Source organism: Typopeltis vanoorti, chromosome 4 (genome assembly GCF_054136105.1).
Source record: "Typopeltis vanoorti isolate ZY-2024b chromosome 4, IOZ_Tvanoo_1.0, whole genome shotgun sequence".
In the NCBI taxonomy this organism is placed as follows: domain Eukaryota; kingdom Metazoa; phylum Arthropoda; class Arachnida; order Uropygi; family Thelyphonidae; genus Typopeltis; species Typopeltis vanoorti.
The window spans coordinates 89882513-89906813 of NC_143552.1; the positions used below are offsets into that span (position 1 = coordinate 89882513).

General features: G+C 35.7%; 1 protein-coding gene across 1 annotated transcript in view; it reads right to left on the bottom strand.

The window, feature by feature from the left end:
- Positions 1-24301, bottom strand: part of prtp (thioredoxin domain-containing protein pretaporter) — a 192759-nt gene that overhangs the window by 57067 nt on the left and 111391 nt on the right. Inside the window, exon 6 of the mRNA XM_090391337.1 lies at positions 13353-13439. Within this exon, the coding sequence (XP_090247463.1) occupies positions 13353-13439 (87 nt within the window). The remainder of the gene's footprint in view (positions 1-13352; positions 13440-24301) is intronic.

A 24301-nucleotide genomic window follows, 5' to 3' on the forward strand; every position in this document is an offset into this window, starting at 1 on the left:
CAGTGGGCAGTCCTGAATAATATGATTGACAGTCTGTTGATCAGTACCACAGTCACATGTTAGGGATTGATGCAGGCCCTACTTGTACATCATGGTAACACATTTGGCACGGCCTATCCTCAGGTGGTTGAGTGTGCTCCATTGCTGTCTGGGCAGATCAAAGCTGGGGGGGGGGGGGTCTATTGTGAGGTCTGTAATAAGGTGTCCATTTTTTATTGTTGAAGTAACCCAGCAATTCTTCCATTCAGTTTCAGGAGAATATGTATCTGGTTGCTGATTTTTCCAGATTGGGTCACAGGACTTGAAGTGAATAGGTCATAGATTTTGGAGATCCTCATGGATTGTTATTTCCCATACATTTTATCCACTCTCTCTCTGTTAGCAGCAGCTTTCCTCCTTATGTTTGGTGATATGATGTTAGAGAGTGTTGGAAGCCACTCAACAGGTGTAGACTTTATGCAACCTGTGATGATTCTCATGGTATCATTAAGTTGCACGTTGACCTTGCTGACACAATGATTCAAATACCACACTGGAGCACAGTATTCTGCACAGGAGTACACTAGGGCATAGGCAGCAGATTTTAAAGTGTTAGCGCCTGCTCCCCCTAGCCCAACACACAAGCTTCCTGATGATATTATTCCTAGTTTTTTTAGCTTTTGGCAGACATTTTCCAGGTGTTTCTTAAAGGTTAAAGAGCGATCTAAGGTGACTCTGAGATATTTTGGGTTGGAGTTGTGCTTCAAAGTCTTCCCTCTGAATGAGACCTTCAGTCATTTATCAGCTTGATGATTGTTCAAGTGAAATGTGCAAACTTCAGTCTTAGAGGGATATGTGCAAAGATGCCATTTGGTGTAATTGTTGTAGAGAACTTCAAGATCAGAACTAAGTACAGTCTCAGCCTCTTTCAGGTGTTTAGTCTGAGTTGCCAACACCAGATCGTCTGCGTACGCAAACTTTCAGGAGGAGGTTTGTGGCATGTCACTAAGGTATAAATTAAAGAGGAGTGGAGCTAACACAGAACCCTGTGGTAGTTAATTTTTTAGTACTTTAAAGGGGCTCTTTTTACCATTCAGTTGTACCTTGAATTTGCACTTTTGATGTCATGTGCTTTAGAATCTTAATCATCTTTGGGTCTTGAATCGTAGTTGCATATTTCAGTATGAGTCCATTCACCCCAAACTGTGTTGCATGCAGCAGACAGATCTATGAATGCTGTTCAGGTTTTAATGCCTTTTTGGAAACCAGCTATGTGTAGTAAGGCAAGTACTTGGTCACAGTAGCTGTGAGAGTCTCTGAATATGGCATTAATCAATGGGTAAATTCAATTATAGAGTAATCATTCAAAAAGTTCATAGAGAATATCTAGTAAAGATATTGGTCAATTGTTTGCCACAACAGTAGGCTCTTTTCCAGGTTTTAGGATCGCTATAACTTTGCTCCTCAGGAGATTCAGGAATTCCTTTGGGATGTTCCTGCTTTCTAGAATTTTACAGAAAAACTGCAAAAACCACTTATGAGCATTACTTCCAAGATGTTTAATGAACTCAGGGTATATACCATCAAGGCCTACTGCTTTGTTATTTTTTAGTGATTTAAATGCTTGAATCAGTTCGTTTTCAGTGAATGGCATTTGATTATTTTGTTTAGACACTTCTATAAACGTGGATATATTTGGTCCTAATTTCTTTAGAATAGGATGCACTAATCTTTATGTTATTAGATGTTTGCTGGATTCTAGTTGCTATGTCTTTAGGAGTGATCTGTGTGACTTTCTGCTTAGAAACTGATGAAGTTCCAAGTTTTCGGTGCAAGGCCCAAGCCTTGCAGCTAGTGGGTGAAATCTAAATTTTCGGTTGTGGTTTTCCAATGCTGCCATAGTTGATCATTAAGCATTTCTAAAATTATTTTTCCAATTTCAGGAGACCAGCATGGGGTGTACTTTTTACTCGAAACCTCTTTGTATACATCGTTTTGCAGCACCTATCAGTACTCCTACAAGACGTTTGTAATTTTAGACTTCAGCTTGGACCCAACGAATGTTAGATTCAATTTGTTTAGAGTACTGTTCCCAGTTAGCTTTGTGAAAATTCCATCTTGGTCTTTCCAATCAGGATTTGTGTTCCTATAGTGACTATAACTATGTTGAGATCATGGAAAGTTTCAAGTACTTTCCTATCAGTGGGTAAAGGATTATCCTCAGTGTTGCAAGTGACAAAGCAGAGATCAGGGTTTGAGTCTTTCTTCCATCTACCTGATTCAAAAGTTCCAGAGTCTTTTACATCAAAAACCAGTGCTAGCCCAAGGCTTTCAGCCCATTCCATCAGTCTAGTACCATTGATATCATTTCTACAATAGCCTAAGGAGTAATGTTGACTGTTAAAATCTCCTATCTAGACTGCTGGATGTTGGTGAGCAAGGAAGAGCTGGAATAGACCAAGTTTGTTTTGGTGGTTTGTAAACTGACACTATGGTTGTGCCAGCTGCCTTTGCTGTGATGATCTCAATATTATCACATTTTAGAAAAAGATAGTATTTTGCAGTTTTCCATGTTCTCTCGTACATAGATGGCAGAACCATATATTGGTGATGGGATTTTTCCAAATGATGGAAGATGAAATACTGAATCAAAATGAAACAGACTTTATAAATTGTATTATCAAAAAACATTTGTTGAAATTAAAAAACAAAATTAACATGATTTCTTACACATTCAATGACATAACAAGGTGGATTCATAAACCATTTTTATAATGATGTAATTCAATCAGAAGTTGTGAAACAATACGATGATTTTGAGATATGGGATCTTGGAACAACTAAAGCAAAAAAATGACAGCACTAGGCTACGGCAGCTTTGAAAAAGTGTCATAATTAATTTCTTATTAACACCAACCTTCAATGACAAATTTTACACCAACATTTCAGTATAAAGTTCATTTCAATGTTTGCAGCTAACAAACATTTTCACAGTTTTATAAACTACAAGAAATCTTTTCACCTCAACAGATAAAGACAAATTAACAGAATTATCTTTATGTAAAGGTCTACAACTGCTTAGGAAAATCTTATGCAAACTTGGATTTGAAGTGCAAGATGAATTATCACAGACTGTAAAGGTCATGAAAATACTACTTGAATTTTTAACTCTACCAATACAAAACTGAGGAGGCTACAATGAAGATCAAAACTGGTCTGGGTGGTGACCATTCTCAAAATGTACACTATGGGATACTAAGGCAATTAATCTGAAATCAGCCTCTATACAAGTAGCCTAGACATGAAGATGCTTGAAGATATGTGAAGAAAAGAAGATTAATCCAAAACTTTCTTCAAACACTGATGTAACTTAAAATTGAGTTAAAAAACTGACATTCTCTGTTGATATCTGGATTAAAGAAACTGCCTATATGAGGGTGTCTGAAAAGTTATCAGCCTCGACCATAGATGGCAACACTATTGGCAAGATTTTTTTTTCTAAGTTGGTACATCTTTCATAAGCATCCATGTGAAATTGCAAGTCATTCTATCAAGTGGTTTGTTTTATACAGCTGTCTGAAGCAAATGAGTTATCTGTATAAGCGTTGTCTGCAAAAGTGTTGAATTGGATAAAATTGAGTATCTTGCAGTCATAAAATTCTTTGTAAAAGAAGGTTTAACGCCAAAATAAATTCATAAAAATTCGTTCATAAAAGTTTATGGGCACTCTTCCCCTTTATTTTTGACAATTAAGAAATGGGCTGTTGAGTTTAAACATGGTTGTACCAGCCTTGAAGATGATCCACGTGAACGACGTCCAAAAAAGTGTAACAACACCAGAAATCATTGAACAAGTGCAAGATATGGTATTGGATGACCGGCGAGTCAAAGCACATGAAATTGCTGAGACTATAGGCATTTCAAAAGAACATATAGGATATATTTTGCATGAAGAATTGCAAATGAAAAAGCTTTGTGCAAGATGGGTGCTGCACTTGCTTATAGCAGATCAAAAATGCGCTCACACGAAAATCTCTGAACAGTGCTTGGAGCATTTTAACAAAAATAAAACTGATTTTGTGTGTTGATTTATTACTATGGATGAGACTTGGATTCACCATTACACACCAGAATCCAAACAGCAGTCAAAACAGTGGACAGAAGCCAGTTGTTCGGTGCCAAAGAAGACAAAGTCAGTTGCATCAGAGGAAAGGTCATGGCATCGGTGTTTTGGGATGCTAAAGGCATTTTGTTTATTAATTATCTTGAAAAGGGTAAAACAATAACCATGGAATATTATTCCAATCTTTTTAACCAGACTAGATGAAAACATTCTTGAGAAAACACCCGGTTTGCAAAAGAAAAGAATCATCTTTCATCAGGACAATGCACCTGCCAACAAAAGGGTTTTGGCAATTGGAAAATTAAGGGATCTGCACTATGAATTGTTGGAACATCCATCCTATTCCCCAGATTTGGCACCTTCTGACTTCTATCTCTTCGCAAAACTAAAACTCTTCCTTGCTGGTCAGCATTTTTTTTCTTTGTCTTTTTAATATAATTTCCCTTAAGACTAATACATTTATTCCAGCAATACTCCAGAGCCATTATCCCATTCCTGTAGTGGTTCTAGTAAGATCTGCAAAATACCACTCTACAGCTGCAATCTCCTCTTGATTTTTCTTTGAATCAAGAGGAGATTGCAGCTGTAGAGTGGTATTTTGCAGATCTTACTAGAACCACTACAGGAATGGAATAATGGCTCTGGAGTATTGCTGGAATAAATGTATTAGTCTTAAATGAAATTATATTAAAAAAAAAAATAATTTTTAAAATATACATTCGTTTTTTCATTAGGCCAAGAACTTTTTACACCACCCTCATAAAAGTTTTTATTTTAAAAAGATAAGTCTTGTAAAAAAATTAGATAAATATGATCTTTTATTGGATAGACATGAAAATAATACACACATACACACATGGTGATTCAAAAAGATGGACTCAATTTTGTAAGTCTATATATCAAACATAGAACTAGTGACAAATATGTAAAGTATATTTGATTATACTCACAATAAAGTTTATAGATGTTCAATGTGCCCCATGTGTCCCCCCCCCCCCCGGCAGCGCAAATAACATCAAGATGATAGCTGAATTCATCCCATATACATATATATGGGATGAATCACTCTGTATATATATCCACACACACACACACACACACACACACACACACACACACACACACACACACACACACACACACACACACACACACACACAGAGTTAGGTCTTGATCGGCACAGATAATGAATCCCATGAAGTGGCTGCATTATTTGAATTTGCACTATTTGAACTTATATCTAAACTATGGTAATTAATTCCAGCTCAATAGAAATAGGCAATGAAAAATTTTCAACATAAGTTTTTATATCTGAAATATTACAGTCAAGGGTAAAAAGAATATATTTATAATTTAAATTTATTGTTAACAAAGTCATGGAGTAGTTATAAAAAGCAAAACAAAAACAAAAAAATCTAAATATCATTTGTGAAGGTAAGCATATACAGACAAAAACATCTTTGTCTTCCAAAATACTTGAGTAGAGTAGACCAAACTGGTCACATTGGAAATTAAAAATATCATATTGAAAAGAACAGTATGTAAGAAAGTTTTAAATAGAATTAAAGTTGAGCAGCTTCAACAGGTAAATTGTAGACTCGACTATACAAACATTCTTGAAGAAAAAATAAAACAAACTGAAAACAAGAACCAAACCAAGTCTTAGTAGCAAACTCTAAAGAAGACTGACTGATTCAGCTAGGGAGAGGTATGTGGTAAAGTTGTCTGCAAGGATAGAAAAAATAAGAACAACATGGTGGTCAACACGAGAAGTTAAAGAAGCAGTCCTGGAAAAGAGGAAAGCAAAAGAAAAGTTCCTAGCAAATAAATCGGCAGATACCCTAATAAAATACAGCAGTCCCCATGCTTTTCACCCCTTTCAAATATAACTATGATTCTTATTCTCGAAACATTATTTGCTCTTTCTCCTTGTTTTGACAAGCTTCCATATGCTTCTCTCAATCAACTCATGTTTAGTGTCAAGAATTAACATTTAAAATTAAGCTTTTGTTCATTTTACTGTACTTCAGTATATCCTAGTGTATTATTTAGCTTTCGCACACGTTGCCAAGTGATATATACTGCATTATTTAAATTTTTTGGCACCCAAAATGCATTTGCAAGCTAAATAAAGGCTAGGTTCCACTTTTTGTTGATTTTTGGTTTTTACTGGTGCTCTGGTCTCTAGCATGGAAAATAAGTCGGTGGCCTGTACAAAGAAATATGTAAGAGAGCTAAGCTACATGTAAAAAAAAGTTAAATAAAAGTCACAGAAAGACTTCAGTAAAAGTATGGAAAATAAATATGAGGAAATTCGCAAAATGTTCTGGAGGCTATTGAAGAAGCTTAGAAATTGAGGAAAGAGTACTGTAAAGAAATCAAAGATAATAAATGTGACACAAAAACTGAAGATAATGCTACACTAGATGTCTGGAGCAATTACTTTAAAAACAATGAAAAACAAACCAAGCAGTGACAGAACCATACCAGAAAATTTTCAAGAGGAATGCAATGAGGATTACATAAAGAAAAAGCTCTAGAAAAAAAAAACATCAAACATTTACAATGTGGAAAGGTAGCTGGAGTAAATGATATTTAACCAGAAATGCTAATGTATGTAGGCATAAAAGTTTTGCAGTGGCTAGGCTGCATAATTCAGAGGGCCAGGTCAGAAGGTTGAATTACTGATGACTGGAGTAGAGCTTTCATAGTAACATCGATAAAAAAAAAAAAAAAAAAAGGGAATAAAGCTTAATGTGAGAAATACAGACGAATTTCTCTGCTAAGTGTTCCAGGTAAGATTTATAAAAGCATAATTGAAAATAGGTTGAGAAAGATTGTGGAAGAGATGCTTGGTTCAAGACAAATATAGGTTGTCACAATCAGTTTTTCACTTTAAGGGAAATAGTTGAGAAATCATGAGAATATGACAAGGTGAACATATAAAAATTTTTTCAAAACACTTCAATTGTATGTGGGTGAATGGAACATTCACTCCATTATTATACAGAGCAATACAGTCTATATTTAAGTTGTCAATTAGAATTGAAGGAATTACAGGAAGACAGTTTGATGTAAAATCAGAGGTAAAACACAAATGCACATTATCTCCACTTTTATTCATCATCTATATGGATCACATTATGAAAGAAAGTGGCATTAAATCTGATATTAGAAATGAAAATGTCAAACTTGGCTCATTGTTTTATGCAGATGATGATGATGTTATACCTCTTAAACATATCTTGTGCAGGTCTATAGAATTCTCTAACTAAACTGAATAATAACTGTAATACATTTGGCATGAAAATCAGGAATAAAAGGACTGAAACTATGAAAATAAGTAGGGACATGGAAAACTTCAGCTGCATTCTGAATGGAGATCTTATAGAACAAGCAAAATATTTCAGCTAATTAGGCACAGGTTTTAGTGAAGATAGCAGATAATCGTCTGTCATCTGGAAATAAACAACAGAATAAGTAAGACTGCTTATTCTGTTGTCTATGGCTAGCTACCCAGCTGGTATGCTGGTGTAAAATTTAGTTTTTATATCGTTAATGCTTGTTGTTATTAATTACTTTAACTAATTCTTGCTTGGCTGCGCATTTGTCAGACTCGCTATTGTTCCCTTCATTTTACTACTCTCTTATGTGAATTTTATATCTCTGAGGTTCTTTAACATACTATGTCTTTTCATTCATAAGTTACTTACTATAAATTCAGTTTACGTTGATTTCAATGCAATCTCATAGCTCAGTCTATGCCATAAATCAGTCCAATCAGTAGTACATGTGTATCAGCACATCAAGGGTCTGCCATGGCTTAATGCCAATTCCTTTGTTCTGCACTGGTGCTAATTCTCTTTCGGACTTAGAGAAATTTATTTTTAGATGTGCCACTCTATGTCTTAGACAGTTGAACAATGCAATATCAAGGAATTAGTTTCCAGCTTAGCACACTACAATGTTTATCTTAACCGAAACTATTAATTACTCAGATCATCTAAACTATCAATATTTGCTTTGCAGTCATAGCCATCTTTACTTTTATTCCCTCCCTGCCTTGGTTCTACTTTTATGAGCAGTTCAATAGGAAGAAAATCAGGCAAGTCAATAAATTAACATAACAAAAAATATTTAATTATCAATTTCACGAAAGTATACAGATATGAATCATTTCAAGCATATTATTATATCAATACTAAGGCTACAGAGTACTCTGTTAATTACTTAAAATTTTTACACATTCTCTAAGACTTCAATTAAGGATTACAGTTTTCAATTACAGGGCAATCTTATATTCCACCAACAGCATTTCTGGAAGAGATTTGCACTCGACATGGTGAAAATATCTCTAAAGCAATTCTACACAGCTCTTCAGCTTAAAGCTCAAACTTTCTCTAATTTTTTGAGTGAGAACACTAAAGTCCTTTCACTATTCAGTCTTAGCAATTTTAAAGTCTATCACACTAGCAACACTTGATTCTCTCAGTACAGTTATAAAACATATCAAAAGCTACTTTACCCAGGCATGAAGAGATACTTGGCTTTCTATACGTGTGTCCAGCAACACATCCTTGGTCTCATCCTAATTCTTATGAGACTTCATCTAAGCGAATCTGCAACAGTCTTGGGTAGGGCACATCTTCATGGGAGCGACAGTGTAGGTTCGCCGCTCTCAGGTCAATCAGTTCGGCATGGCATTCTATTCGCTGATGGGTTCTTTGCTGGATCGGGAACTTTGCTCTGCTTGGCTACAGGTTGACTCTCGAACTCCACTGGACACATTCACATGGCCTTCTGACCTCCGCATGACCTCCTAACTTCGTTGACCACTCCACTGAAGAAAAGGACCAAGAGAGCTATGTAGGCACCGCAACCAATTTTATATTGCGCACCCTATGGTTTTCTTCCTACATCGCTCTTTTTTCTTCACTGCACATGGCACTTACTTCTCCCTGGCAACTAGTGCCATACCATACTCTGGTGAGCTTCCTGGAGAAACTCGCGTGCTTCTCTGCCTTGCTCACGTGTTTTGCTTCAAGCCATTTCCTTTTATAAGCCGATTACTTTGTTCTCCCTCTCATACACAATTATTTATACAAGGCACACAGTTATTACATTAAGATTTACAAGAATTATCTACAATTAAATGACTCGAAACAGTATGTACAAAGAAAAAGGAATTATGTTGGTAAGTTAACATCATCTTATTTAGTCTGATAAACCTGGGAATTGACTACTGACTCTGGGAATGACATTTCATGTTAAACTCGGAATAGGTTCAATCTTCTTTCATTCCGAATTTAACACTGGGTAGCCAGCTGACAAAATTTATATGGAATAAGAGAGAAATTGGCCAAAACACTAAATAAGCAGTATACAAAGCAGTGTTTAAACCAGTTTTAAGTTATGGATCTGAGAGTTGGATTAGAAATAAAGCAAAGACTAGAAACCACAGATATGAGGGTTATGAGAAAAATTAGGGGAATGAACCGATATCATCAATTGCAGAATATTAAAAATGAAGATATTAGAAAGGAACTTTACATGGTTAGCAAAAGAGGCATTTGATGGCAAGATGGCAGGGAAAAAGACCCAGAGGAAGACCAAGGTTTAGGTGGATTGATTCAGTCAGAAGTGCCTTAGAAACACGAAATGTCAGATATGACAATACTGGAGTTCTCACAAGTAATAGACTAATTTGGAGGAAAATTGTTGATAGAAGATTAATAATAATGCAAACTTAATCACATAGTACTGTCATTTTAACCTGAAACCCCCCCCCCCTTGGGGGGTACATATCAGGAAATTGATGAAGACGATGATGACTGAATTGGTTTCTACTTTTTAAAATCTTCATACATATGCTGGCATATGCAGAGTGCACATTATTTACATCTCAGCTAATTTGATTATTTCAATTGAGCTTAGGGTCAACATTCATAATTTTTTGCTTCACAATTTCTAATTGTGAAGGAAAGATATCTTCAAATTCATTGAGGATGAACTCCTTCACTTGCATGATCTCATTCTTTGACATTATTGTCAGTTTCTTCAAATGCTTTTTATTTTTCTTGATCTATAAGGAGGAGATCATCATCTGTCAAGTCTTCTGAATGTGAATTGAGCAGTTTCCGAATCGTCGTTTTCTGGTTGATCAAATACAAGTTCTCTTCTAATATTTGTTATTTCTTCCATTACAGTTTTTATCTGAAAGAATCTTCCTTTTTTGATTTTGTTAAGGGCACTTAAAACAATTAAAACAAATCAAGAAAATTCATGTTATTATGGCAGGCAGCAGCCGCAGCACATGCACACTTGAAGCTGAAGTAGAAGCATCTAAAACCCAAATGGTAACCCGATAATCAATTGTGAATGCACTAGCCTCAAATTAACTGAATTTTGGTTGGCATTAAACAACCCAGTATCAATGTATTATTCGCATTAAATCGAATATTACTTTATTCAAACTTGCATTAATTGCAAGTTTGAATAAACTGTATACAGTATTATACCAGTCTGTGCGGTTAGCCTAATGGCTTTGCGCTTTGCAACCATATGCCTGGGAAAGGAGTGTCCCAGGTCCGATTCCCGTCGACATTGTGAGGAATTTGAGGATCTTCCTCAGGCATAGCCAAATTAGCCAGTCTTGGGCACGGGCAGTATGGTTTTTTCCACCAGTTTATCTGGCGTTTTTTGTCCTGCAAGCAGGCAAACCGGCCCTGTGAACATACGCTTCTACAGCCAAAAATATATCCCCCCCCGCAGCGGCAGACTAGGCAACAGGTCGGTTGGGAGTGGTACTAACAAGTAGTCGCATCTAAGTAACACGCGGACCCTGCATAAGAAGCAGGAATAACGTGCAGTGAAAGAAAGAAGAAAGAGTATACAGTATAGTATATATCTAGCTGTATACAGTATAGTACGATTAATATTTTTCAGTTTATTTATTTTATTTTATTATCGGATCCATGCATGAAAGGCCACAAGACCTATAGTACATTAGTGCCATGTATGGGCAAGAGGAATAGAAGAAAGTAGGAATCTGTTCACATTTCAGGTGAGGGCTGTAATCTTTGAGGAATGTAAAGTGCGGAGAGACTGTTCTAAAGGACAGAAGTAAACGGGATGAAGGAGGAGGCAGTGAAGTTGGTTCAGTAAGTTTCAAGATGGACTGTAAAAGGGTGTTGGTTAACAGTGGCTCTTGTTTAATGATTTTGGAGGAGAGTGGAGGAATAATAGTGGCCAATTCAGCAGAGCACTGTCTATGAAAATATCTGCAGAAAAGACACAAGGCAGAAACTGAACGTCTATGAGAGAGAGGGATCAATAATTAGCCAGATTGTCCTCTTCTGGATCGAATCGAGTAATCCTGATAGTATTTTAGTGCTCCATCCCAAATATGGAAGCAATATTAGAAGGCTGGGTGGATTTGGGCTTTATATAGAGTTAGCAGCTGCTAAGGTGCGAAGTACTGTCTTGTGCAAAAAAGTAAACCAAGATTTTTGGCAGCTGTGGCAGCTATAGATGAAAAATGTGGTTGTGCTAGGAAAGATCAGAGGTACAGGTCAGTCTGAGTAGAGAAATCTGATTGTGTTTGGATATCTCAGTATTACTGAAGATAAGGGGGACAGATGTGAGCTCTTTCTTGCAAGAGATCAAACAGGACTGAGCTTTGATGGCATTTTTTTAAACTTTACAAGGTTGTCCTTGCCCCATTGGGATATAGCTAGGAGATCTGAATTCAGGTCACTAGTTGTGGTAGATCTTGACTATTTTAATACTTCAGCATGCAACGTTTGTCAGACGAAAAGGAGGAATGGACTTTCATCGGCAAAGCTATGGATATGATTGGAAGTCCGAGAGAGAGGGTCATTTACATACAAGAGAAAGAAAGTGAATGAAAGAACAGAACCCTGGGGGTGCACCTACGTTGCTGGGGAAATCTAAGGAGATGAAACTGTCCACCACGACACACAGTGAGTTGCATAGTGTGGAAGGCAGACCATAGGATGGCAGTTTAAGCAGCCCCCTGTGCCAAACTAAATGTCTTTGAAATGTTGAGGGCAACCATGACAGTTTCTCCAAATTTCTCCATGGCTTGAGTCCAGAAGCGGGTGATGAAATTAAGAAGATCAGATCAAATGTAGATCGCAGGTGGTGGAATCCATACTGCTGGTCACTGATTAGTTGGTATGACTCTAGATGATTCAAGAGTTGGTTGTTAATGATGTTCTCTATAATTTTAGAGAGAACAGAACTGAGAGCAACTGGATGATAGTTTGTTGGTTGACTTTTATCTTTCTATGTTGCTTCTGTGTTGTAGCAACACAGAAGCAACATAGAAAGATAAAAGTCGCTTCTGTGTTGTAGGGTAGATGCCAGTTGAATAACATAGATGGAAAAGGCAATACAGGATAGGTGTTAGCTCTGGGGCACAAATTTTTTTAACATAATAGGTGGGACACCATCAGATGCCTTGTTTGTGTTCAGGTTATTGAGGATTCTTTGGATTTCTTTTTGTTAGAAGACTACAGGTGAAATGAAGGGAACTGTTCTTGGTAGTGTGGAGGGAACTTTGCCAAGGAATTTGAAGAGAAGAGTGATGCCAGTAAGATGGCCTTATACTATAGTTACCTCACCTAAAGACAAAGCCAACTTACTGGCATCACTGTTCTCTTCGAATTCCTGGGAAAACTTCCCTCCACTCTACCAAGAACAGCTCCCTTCATGTCACCTGTGGTCTTTCAACAAAAAGAAATCCAAAGAATCCTCAACCTGAGCAAAAACAAGGCATCTGATGGTATCCCACCTATTGTGTTAAAAAAATTGTGCCCCAGAGCTAACACCTATCCTGTATTGCCAGGATAGGTGTTAGCTCTGGGTGAGCAGAAGTTGCACCCAATGGCCTTGGTAAGGGACCAGAAGGAGCAACTGCCATTTGGGCAGGAGGCGAGTTTGCAGCATTTGGCCCTTTCAAAGTCTGACTTGGACTTGGTGACGATTCTTTTTCAATGGTTGCAAGCTGCAGTGTAGGCAGCTGGAGTTTTGGTCTTCAGCCATTCATGGTAAGCAGAGGTTTTTCCTTTTACAGCATTGGCACACTTTTTTGAGAATCAAATTGCAAGAGGAAAAAACTTTGGGAGAATTTACTGATGTTACTGATGTGTAAGGATGATAAACTTCATTGGATACCTTGGATAATAATTACTAATATCAGATATGTATAAAACAGGAATAACATTACCTTTTTTCCATCTACTATCCACAGTAGTGTAGGATATGCTTTAACTTCAAAGTCATTGCACACTTCACGATAAGCAGTACAATCAATCTAAGAGAAAAAAGCATGAAAATATAGTAAATATACAGGTATCACTGATGATAAATAAAGCCATAGTAAATATCCATTAGTATTTTACAGCCAAGTAGACTAATAATGTCAGCTTGTCCAACTTTTAAAGGTTTCTAAAGCAGTTAAGAACTTATGAAATATAAATCTTATGCATGAGCTGAGTTGGTACTGCATGTTTAAGGGGTGAACTCTACCCAAGAGCTCACCTTTTACTACTTCTGATTATGAGTTCTACGGACTCAATAGTAGAACTTGTTCCCCCATCAGAAGCATGCAAGATCTCTTCTGTCTATTGATAAATAAACAGACTATTGGTCGCAGTTCATCTTCTAAATAGAGCAATAGGCAACATTTGTATATTAAGGTTTCAAAGATTAACATTTATCAACTATATTATAAAATAATAATAGATATTTTAGTATCCTTTCTAATATATTTTAATGCTAAAATGATATCCCAAGGATTTCATCTTAGTAAAGAATACAGCAATGCATACACAGTATATATTACTGTGTATCACAGTACATATACCCAGGTAATCTCATGCTGAAGATCACTATATTCCCAAATCATGTACAGTATGGCACAAAAAAAAGTACTGAACTTCGATGCATGTTTACTCCATAACATATATTGTTGTAGTTATTCAGTACATTTTTTTGTGCTATACTATATATGAAATTATCCTGCTCTTTCCCAAATAATAATGGATCTGACATGCAACAAACTTCATACATTCACCTTTGGAGGTCCACCAATTAATAACTGCCAGTAGTGACTCATGATCAACTCTTCACCTTTGGACACAAGCAACAGGAAATTATAGAAAACCTATGTGGTCACTAGAGATTTTTCTAGGACATTTGGTTAGGTCTGGTGGATATCTATTTGCCAAATTAACATCCTGAGATACACCTTTTGAAATTGAATCACTAGTTTCCTCTCTGGTTGTTCACATCATGTCATAGTAAATGGCTATTTTTCTTTGAATTCTCCACAAGTACTTGCAGTTCCCTAGAGGGTATAATTTCGCCTATGCACTCTCCCTCTTATACGTTAACACCTAATCTCACTAAATGTAATCTTATCTATATAGTTTTGGTGATGACAGCAGTGCATCATCATCATCTTCAGTTGATGTGTAGTGCTTAAATGATCCAGGCTTCAAGATCTTCCATAGCCAATACTTTAAACTTCACCACTTCCAGTAGGACGAGGACAACCAATTAAACTTTGATACCTCCAAAACACAGTCTCTCTCTAATTTCTTATAATTAAGATTTCATTCCACTTTCTGTCCCTTTTGACAGGACTCAAAGATTGTTTTTTTTTTTTCTTTGGCTGGCATACATGTCTCTGAACTTTCTTGGTACAAACATTACACACAAAAGTCTCGGCTTAAGATTTCATGCCTTATATCATTTTTCACAAGAATTCTTTCAAAAGTCCAATGTATATTCTTATAATTATACTGATATTATCAATTTGCTGATTAAAAACAGAAATTAATAAGCTAATAAGTCATAAAATGACACTTTGAATCAAATTAAATACAATAAACAGCACTGTACCATATTGCTCTTTAATTGTAGCTTTGGTATCAAAAATATAGATAAAGTAAATGTAATGATTTAACTGCTTTATCTTATCTGTATGTTCTTAAGTGATGCTATGAATGAATGATTAAGAACTGAGGAAAAATTTACAGGCTGCAAAAAGAAAATAGTAATTATGTTTGAATACCATGGGTTTTCTTATGCTACATGGAAATTGTAACAGTGCTAGAAGTTGATCATGCCAAATCAAGGAACAGATATGCAAGATGAGTACAATTGAACATCAGAATATCTAAAAAAAAAAAAACTAACAAGGGTTGCTAAGATCAACAAAACCAAATAGAGGAGATGATGATTTTTGTTTAAAAAAAATAATAATAATAACAAGTCTCATATGCAGAAATAAAGTTGCAGTGACAACAAGAAAAAAGAAAAAAAAAAGTTTCATTACGAACTTTTGGTACATACCTCCATTCATCCATCTATTCATTGGACATCAACAGATGCCATATGGTCACTCAGATGCTCAGTAATGTACCACACCAGTCCTCCCCAGGTGGTCCTGTTGTATACTTTTATGGAGATTTGGACTCTCTTCAGAGACACTCCATCCATTTCACTCATTTTCCAGAAACTTTACTTTCTATTACTGTTTTGAGAAGTCCTCCTTCCATTCCTTTCAATGTGCCAAAAGTATTTCAACTTTCTTCTGTCAGTATCCTTAAGGAGCCTTAAAGTTCTACCTTTTTAGCACCCATCGATTTGTCTACCTTTCAATACAGTGGTATCTCGCTAATCCGAACTAATAAAAACCGAGCTTGTTCGGATTAGCGAAATTTCCCACAAGAGACAACAATAACTGCGTTTAAGACAAAAATAATCAGATTTTAATGGTACATCAATTTAATTCTGTAAATAAATGAAGTAACTGATAGAAAAAAGCTACTGTACTGTAATTTAAAACTTAAAAAATAATACAAGTTTATTTTAGTAAAACATTTAGTTTGTATGTACCTGTATTATTGAGGATTCTGATTTAATAAAATTGCATGGTTCAGTACATAACTTAATTTGTGTAAATAATATCACTTACTTGTGCACAACACAAAAAAAGTTTCACAAAATAACACACAAAAAAGTTTTTTTTTATTTCTTTGTAAAAAAAGTCACCGATTTTCTTTTGCTTACTGGAAGCAAAAGAAAATCAGTGACTCTCGGAGCTGCATTAGCAATAAAATTTTATGGAATGGCGTATCATTCTTCTTAGCCCATTCTATATGCATATTAAAACTGTCAACTGCCTCTTCATGTTTTACTTTTTTTTTTTTGAGTTCTTTATCATCATCATCAAATTCCTGCCATGTACCCTCAAGGGGTGTACAGGATAAGATAGTACTACATGAAAAAAATTACATCATTATTAATTTCCTATCTACAATTTTCCTCCAAATCAGTCTGTTAATTGTCAAGACTCCAACATTATCAGATCTTATATTTCTATCATCCAAAGCACTTTGTACTGTATCAATCCACTTATATCTTGGTCTTCCTCTGGGTCGTTTTGCTGCCAACCTGGCAGAGAACACTTGTTTTGCTAATCTTTAATCGCCCATTCTGTTTAAGTGACCATACCACCTGAGATTAGCTCTGCTAAAGCATTCCTGGATGCTGACAATGTCAAGTTATTTCCTAATATCCTCGTTTTTAATATGATACTGCCATTGATGCCATCTGTTCACGCCTATAATCTTTCTCAGGACTCTCATATCTGTGGTCTCTAGTCTTTGGTCAAGTGTTTTACTTCTGACCCAGCTCTCAGATCCATAAGTTAAAACTGGTTTGAACACTGTCTTGTATACAGCTAATTTAGTGTTCCGACTCATTTCTCTCTTATTCCATATGAATTTATTCAATTGACTTCACACCATACCAGTTTTGCTGATTCTGTTGTCTATTTCTATATTTAATTTACCATCTTCAGTAAAAATAGTGCCTAAATAGCTGAAATGTTTTACTTGTTCCACAGGTTCTCCATTCCCAACACAGTTGACATTTTCAATGATTCTGCCTATTTTCATTGTCTTTGTCTTTTTATTGCTGACCATCATACCATATCTATTACAACAGCTATTCAATTTAGTCAGAGAATCTTGCAGACTTGTAGTGGATTTATTTAGAAGTATAACATCATCCGCATAAAACAAAGAGCTGACATTAACATCTCCAATTTTGATATCATGTTTAATACCACTTTCCTTCATAATGTGATCCATATAGATAATGAATAACAGAGGGGATAATGTACATCCTTGTCTCACACCAGATTTAACATTAAACCATTTTCCTGTATTTCCTTCAATTCTAACTGCTGACTTACAACTCAAGTAAAGACTAAGTATTGCTTGATATAATGCCCTATTGACACCATATAACTGCAGCGTATTGAATAGCTTCTCTCTTGGCACCTTTTCATATGCCTTTTCCAGATCGAGAAAACTTAAATACAGATCTTTGTTATATTCCCGTGCTTTCTCGACTATTTGTCGTAAAGTGAAGATCTGATCCTGACAGCCTCTATTTAGCCTGAAACCAGCTTGTTCTTCACCAAGCTTTTCTTCCACAATTCTTCTCAACCGTTTCTCAAGTATACTTGCATAGATCTTGCCAGGAACACTCAGTAGGGAAATACCTCTGTAATTCTCACATTCAGTTTTATTTCCGTTTTTATATATGGGTACTATGAGAGCTCTACTCCAATCATCGGGAATTCGTCCCTCTGTCCAGGCTTTCTGAACTATGCAGTGCAGCCACCGTAAGAGTCTTATACCACCATACTTAAAAAGGGAAATAAAACTGCATGTGAGAATTGAATAGCTCTGGTCGAATATCATCTACTCCTGCAGCCTTTCCACATTTCAAGCCTTTGATGGCTTTTTCTACTTCAAGTATGGATATGTATTCCTGACTGCAAGCCTGGTCAGTGTTTTTTACCACTGCTGTCATCACTGCTTGTTTCATTTAGCAGTTTTTCAAAGTAATTACTCCATACTTCAAGGATATCTTTTTCTCCTATTTTCATTTCACCTTTATCATCTCTAATTCCTTTTACAGCACTCTTTCCTCCATTCTTAAGCTTCTTCAACAACCTCCAGAATATTTTGCCACCTTCTTGATATTTATTTTCTATATTCTTGCCAAAGTCCTCCCATGACTTTTGTTTAGCTAGTTTTACACAGTGTTTAGCATTCTTGCATTTGTCTCTATATTCTGTAAGAGTAAAAGCTGACTTATTTGCCAGGAACTTTTGATATGCTTTCTTCTTTTCCTTCACTGCCGCTTTAACTTCCTGTGTCCACCAGGGAGTTCTGATTTTTTTACCCTTACAGACAACCTCACCACATGCCTCTCTGGCAGAATCAATCAATGTTTTCTTCAGAGTTTGCCACTGAATCTCCAAGGTTTGATTCCTGTTCTGAAACTCTTTCATTTTTTCTTCAATAATCTTTGTGTATTTTAGTCTACAGCTCACATCTGAGAGCTGCTCAACTTTTATTCACTTTAAAACTTTCTTACATGTTATTCTTTTCAATATGAAATTCAATTTTATCCTGCTCAAGACTAAATAGTGATCACTTCCAATTTCAAATCCTCTGTACACTCTGGTGTCCTGCACCAGGGAGAAAACATCACTATCAACAATAACATAGTCAATGAGACTTTTCTTATTCCTAGCCTCATCTCTCCATGTGAATTTGTGCACATTTTTATGTTGGAACATGGTGTTAGTAATAACCAGTCCATGTCTTGAGCAGAAATCCAACAGATATTTTCCATTATTATTAGCTTTGCTCTTTTCTCCAAATTTTCCCAAAATATTTTTGTATGTCTCACAATCATTTCCTACTCTGCTATTTACATCTCCAACAAGGACCAACTTTTCATTTTTCATTGTGTCAGTTGCTTTTTCTAAAGCCTCAAAAAATTCCTCCACTTCTACCTTAGTAGAACCTTCTGTGGGACTATAGCCACAAATAAGTCTCATTGTCCAGTTCCCCATTCTCATATTTGCCCACATTACTCTACTTGAGACTGACTGCCATTCAAGAAGATTAGCCTCGTATTTTGTGTTGAATACTATGGCTACTCCTTCTTTTCCTTGATTGTCATTGCCTGAATATAACATTTTGTATTTATTGCTCAGAAAGATCTCACCAGTTTTGGTCTCTTTTGTTTCAGTCACCCCTATTATGTCGATCTGGTACTTATCTAATTCCTCAGCTAGATGCATTTCTTTGCCATTCAGGCTTCTTACGTTGATAGTACCGATCTTTAACTCTGGTGATGTTGAGTTGGGGTTTATTTTCAGATTTGTTCCAGTAGCCGACTTTTCGCTGTTCGCCCTGGTTCCCTGGCGAAAACAACGGGGTTCCTTGTTTAACCGGGCGACGCCCCAGCCAGCATGAAATTTTGTCATGTTGTACCATCATTCTATATTTTGGTTTAACCAAAAGGAATACAATTTGGTCGGCTAAATCCCAAATTGCCAGCCCATCCTCGTCCGTTCAGTATCCAAGTAGATACCCAACAGGGTGCACCACGAGAAGGTGAGGATTGGACATAAGGTCAGAAGCCCTGGTCGGTTCTCCGCATTGTTGAGGTCTCCTCTCAGTTATACAGCTTTGACCCTTAAGCACCCCCCTTTATCGTCTTCTAATTCATTCTGTACCGTCATATTTATAATTTCATTGTCTGATTTGATTTTGAATTCACTTTCAGTTCTACCTGTAATCCATTCCATAACATCTGTTTGTGATATTTCAACATCTGGATTTATATTTTTAACCAAATTATGCACGTTTTGAATTTTCTCTTTTTGTGTATCACCATAGTTATCTTGGTAAATTCTAGAAGGCCACAGTTTTTTCCATGACACTTGAATTGCTTCAGGTTCAACGGCTTCCCAAGCAGCAGCACCTGGTAACTACAACCCTCAAATTTATATTTTTTATTGATGTGGTAACGTCATAATTTTGGGATATTACATTTAAAAGCAGGTCTTTATGATATTTGAATTTAATGGATTGTATTATGTTCTGATCCATTGGTTGCAACAATGGAGTACAGTTTGGAGGCAAAACATAGCAGTAAAATTTCCGTCCTCGCTAATCAATTCATCTGCCAGAGGATGTCCAGGACAGTTATCCAATAATAAAAGTTCTTTCTATTCGAAATTCTGGGATTTTAAATAAGTTTTAACAGACAGTACGAAATCGTTGTGAAACCAGTTTGAAAAAAGTTCGACATTCATCCATCCTTTACGTTGGCCTCGGTACAAAACAGAAAGGCAGCAGTTCTTAAATGGTCTTGGGTTTTTGTTTTTCCAGTCGTAAGTAACTTTTAATTTAGGTTTTCCTGAGGTATTTGCATAAGGCATGATCGTGACACGCTCTTCGGACATTTTTCGGCAGGGCGCTGAGGCTTTATTTCTTTGAACTAGATATTTCTCTGGTAACGACCTCAAACAAAGACCACTTTCGTCCGCATTATAAATTTGATCATCGGTTAAATTTAATTCAAGAATTTTTCTAAAAAAGCTTTCTGGAATGGTTCTACGGCGGAAAAGTCACTACATAGTCCACCCCCCCCCTCCCCCGATATTGATAGATACCGAATACCGTGGCGTTTCTTAAATTTTTCTAGCCAACCATCACTTGCTTTTAATTTCTGATCCGGGTAAATTTGTGGAAATGCTTAGCTTTCTGCTTTAAAATGTCTCTGAAGATGGGAGTATGATGACTTCTTTCTTAAAGAAACCACATATAAACAGCAGAAATTAGAATTAAGTAAAGAAAAATCACTTGTTTTCAGAGTTTGTCTCTTAAGTACCAAGCTTTGCTTAGTCCTTTTTTTATTATTATATAATTTTATTGTCACTGACTGTAGATTTTCCGACATTGTATTCAGTAGCAAGTTAGCCGCCGAATTATTTTACACTTATCCGACAAGACCTGGAGCGAAATAAATTTTAATTCATTTCGTTTTTTTATTTATTTATTTTTTGTTTTAAATTTATTCGTTATTTTAACAAAATAAATTTTAGTGTTAAAAAGAGTAAAATAAAAAATGATGTTAATGAAAAACTGAAACAATCGTTAATCATTCACTGAAAACTTACGAAAACACAAAAGTATAAACGACAACTCAGACAACGTTTCATTTTAATAATCAAAGAAAAACTGAGCGTTATATACACCTTTATGCTAAATCGTCATTGTTGTTGTTGATGGGAAGATACACAAACATTGTGCAGTAGTGGTGACTAATCAGTTCATTGGCAACAGCGGTGATTCATGCCGACAATACAGAACGTACTGTACAGTATGAAAAAAGCAAACGTGAACACACACAATAAATCAAAATAGGCTCACAATATAATCGTACAATTGATGAAAGAAATACTGTACTGCAATAATAATAAAATAAATAATAACAGTTAAAATAATAATTATTTAATAAAAAAAAATGGTATGCAAAATAATAATACGTAATAAATAAAACTTTTTTTTCCTTTCAAACCGCAGTTTGGATTACCGGAGGGTTGGACTAAAGAGGTTCAGATTAGCGAGATATCGCTGTACATGGTATTCTTTTGTAACATCACATCTCAAAAGCAGCTATCCTTTTACTATCAGACTTCTATAGGTTCCAAGTTTCATATCCATAAGCCGCTGTTCGATAAACAGCCGCATCCAAAATCCTCAACTTTGTTCTTGTGGAAATAGATAGATCCATCCAGTGGTGAGCTATGTAAATTTTAACAAAGAGCTCACATCGTCGAGAAAAAAAAAAAAGAAGTCATATTTCACACAAAAACTTTTATTAATTACAGCTTGTGTACAAATTCCAATCAAAAGGTATGAGAGGACAATCAACTTCTAAAGGCTATCATTTTTAAAAAAATATTTCATGATCTAAACATGAAATATTTGCACACAATCAACTGTGTTAATTTATTTTACATAAGAAAAACATTTTTTAACTATCAAAATATAATAAGAATGAAATCTTTTATAATCTTTTATAAAATATTTGATTGGCTACTGATTTTACCATATGATTGGCTACCAAAAGGGAGAACAATAAAGACAGCGCATGCGCTTATTTTATTTTCAAACTTGGACGCATTCATTATAGAGTTGAAACAATAATTCCAAATAATCTATACACTGCCGAATATACTAATTTTTGTTAGGTTACCGTATGAGTTTGTCGCTTAATATGTTTCAGAAAAAAATTTTTTTTTGAAAAAATAAAAAAGTAAACAAGAAGAACAAGGGGCTCGCAAATTTGAGAAAAATGTAACAAAGGGCTCGCGTGAGCCCCTTATAGCTCACCACTGGATCCATCCTTCCAAAGTTTAGACAATCTGAATATTATTCCTGTTGATGGAAATATATAAAAGGAACATTCATGGTATGGAAGTTCACTAAAGAAAAATATGTTCGAACTGCTTCATTTGATATCAGCAGTCTTCTTTAATGGAAAAAAAGTGAAAAAAATCTGATTAATCTATGTAAAAAGTAAGTTCAGACTACAAGGAAATTTATTATTCTTGATACTGATGAGAAAAGTAAGACAAATGTAAGTTCTATCGTTTTTAAAGAGGTACAATATTAATTTTGAGATAAGAGGAGAGAAAGGGTCTTCAGAGTTAAATGGGAAAAGATGTAAATGAGGAAACCTTAATGATAAATGAAACATTTCTTCAGTTGAAGCTCCACTAAAGCCAACTTTCACAGCAGAGAACATCACTATAACAAAATGACTCATAAAAATGTAAGTCGAGCCATAGGAACAGGTAATGCTCATAAATTCAAACTATTCCTGTGGTTCATACAAGTTTTACGTGAGAACTATTACAAAAATAGTTTTTTTTTTCCTGAATTTAATTATATCTCACCAGAACAGACACTAATTTTAATGTTGAGAAGTAAAAAACAACATCAGTTTCCTGTTATGTACCCTCAAAGGGTGTACAGGATACTATTACAATGCTACATAATTAAGTTTATATTATGAATATTGTTATATCAATAATTTTCCTCCATGTCAGCCAATCATTCTTCAGCATTCCAATATTGTCAGATCATCTATTTCTGTGTTCAAGGGCACTTCTGACTGCATCTATCCACTTAGATCTTGGTCTTCCTTTGGATCTTTTACTTACTACCTTGTCATTAAGCACCTGTTTTGCTAACCTCTCCTCTCCTATTCTGTTTAAGACCATACCATCTTAGATTAGCTCTGCTCATATATTCTTGATGTTGTTAACATTCAAGAATAACATTACTTTTAATACGATTCTGCCATTGATATCGATGTCATCTTCATAACCCCCCTAATTTTTCTCAAACCCCACATTTCTGTTGTCTCTAGCTTTTCATCCACAGTTTTATTTCTAACCCAACTCTCAGATCAATAAATTAAAAATGGTTTGAACACAGTCTTGTTTATTGCTAGTTTAGTGTATATAACTTCATTCAACTGGTTTCTAACCAATACAAGATTTGTTTATTCTATTGCCTAATTTCATATTTAATTTTTTATCTTCACTAAACATTGTGCATAAATAACTGAAATATTTTACTTGTTCTATAAAATCAAATACTTTATTACTAAATGGTTTAGGGAAATAACAACTTAGACTAGGATATACATTAAAATAACTTTTTAATACAAATCCAATATTTCGGCAACGTCACTTTGACATTTTCAACAGGAACTTGTGAGCAAGACACGTGCATGCAGGCACAGCAAACAGTAAATGAGGACAAAGCAGGAAGCTATTCTTTCTCATAAAGTCCTACTGGTGATCCCCTTGCAGGCAATGTTGGTATTCTTGGGTGATTGGGCTGAGGCCTTCTGATGTAGGTTTCCCAAATTTGAGGCAGTCTCATGCAGTCAAATTTGTTGAGGTTTGGGATTGTTTCTTAGGGCTGAGGCTGATTCCATGAAAAGCCTTTCATACTTGTATTTACTACAGTGAATGAACATGGCTTTCTTCCACCGTATTCTATGGTGGGTATACAGAGCATGGTCTGCAAAACCAGAGCGGCTGTATTGGTGGAACCGGATGTAGTCCTTGTGTTCTGTAATTCTGATATTGGCTGTCCTGCCTGTTTGGCCAAAGTAGAACAGTTAACAGCTGCAAGGGACCTGGTATACACCAGGTAGGTCTGGGGGGGGGGAGGAGGTTGGTCTTTAGTGGATCGGATAAGGGATGCC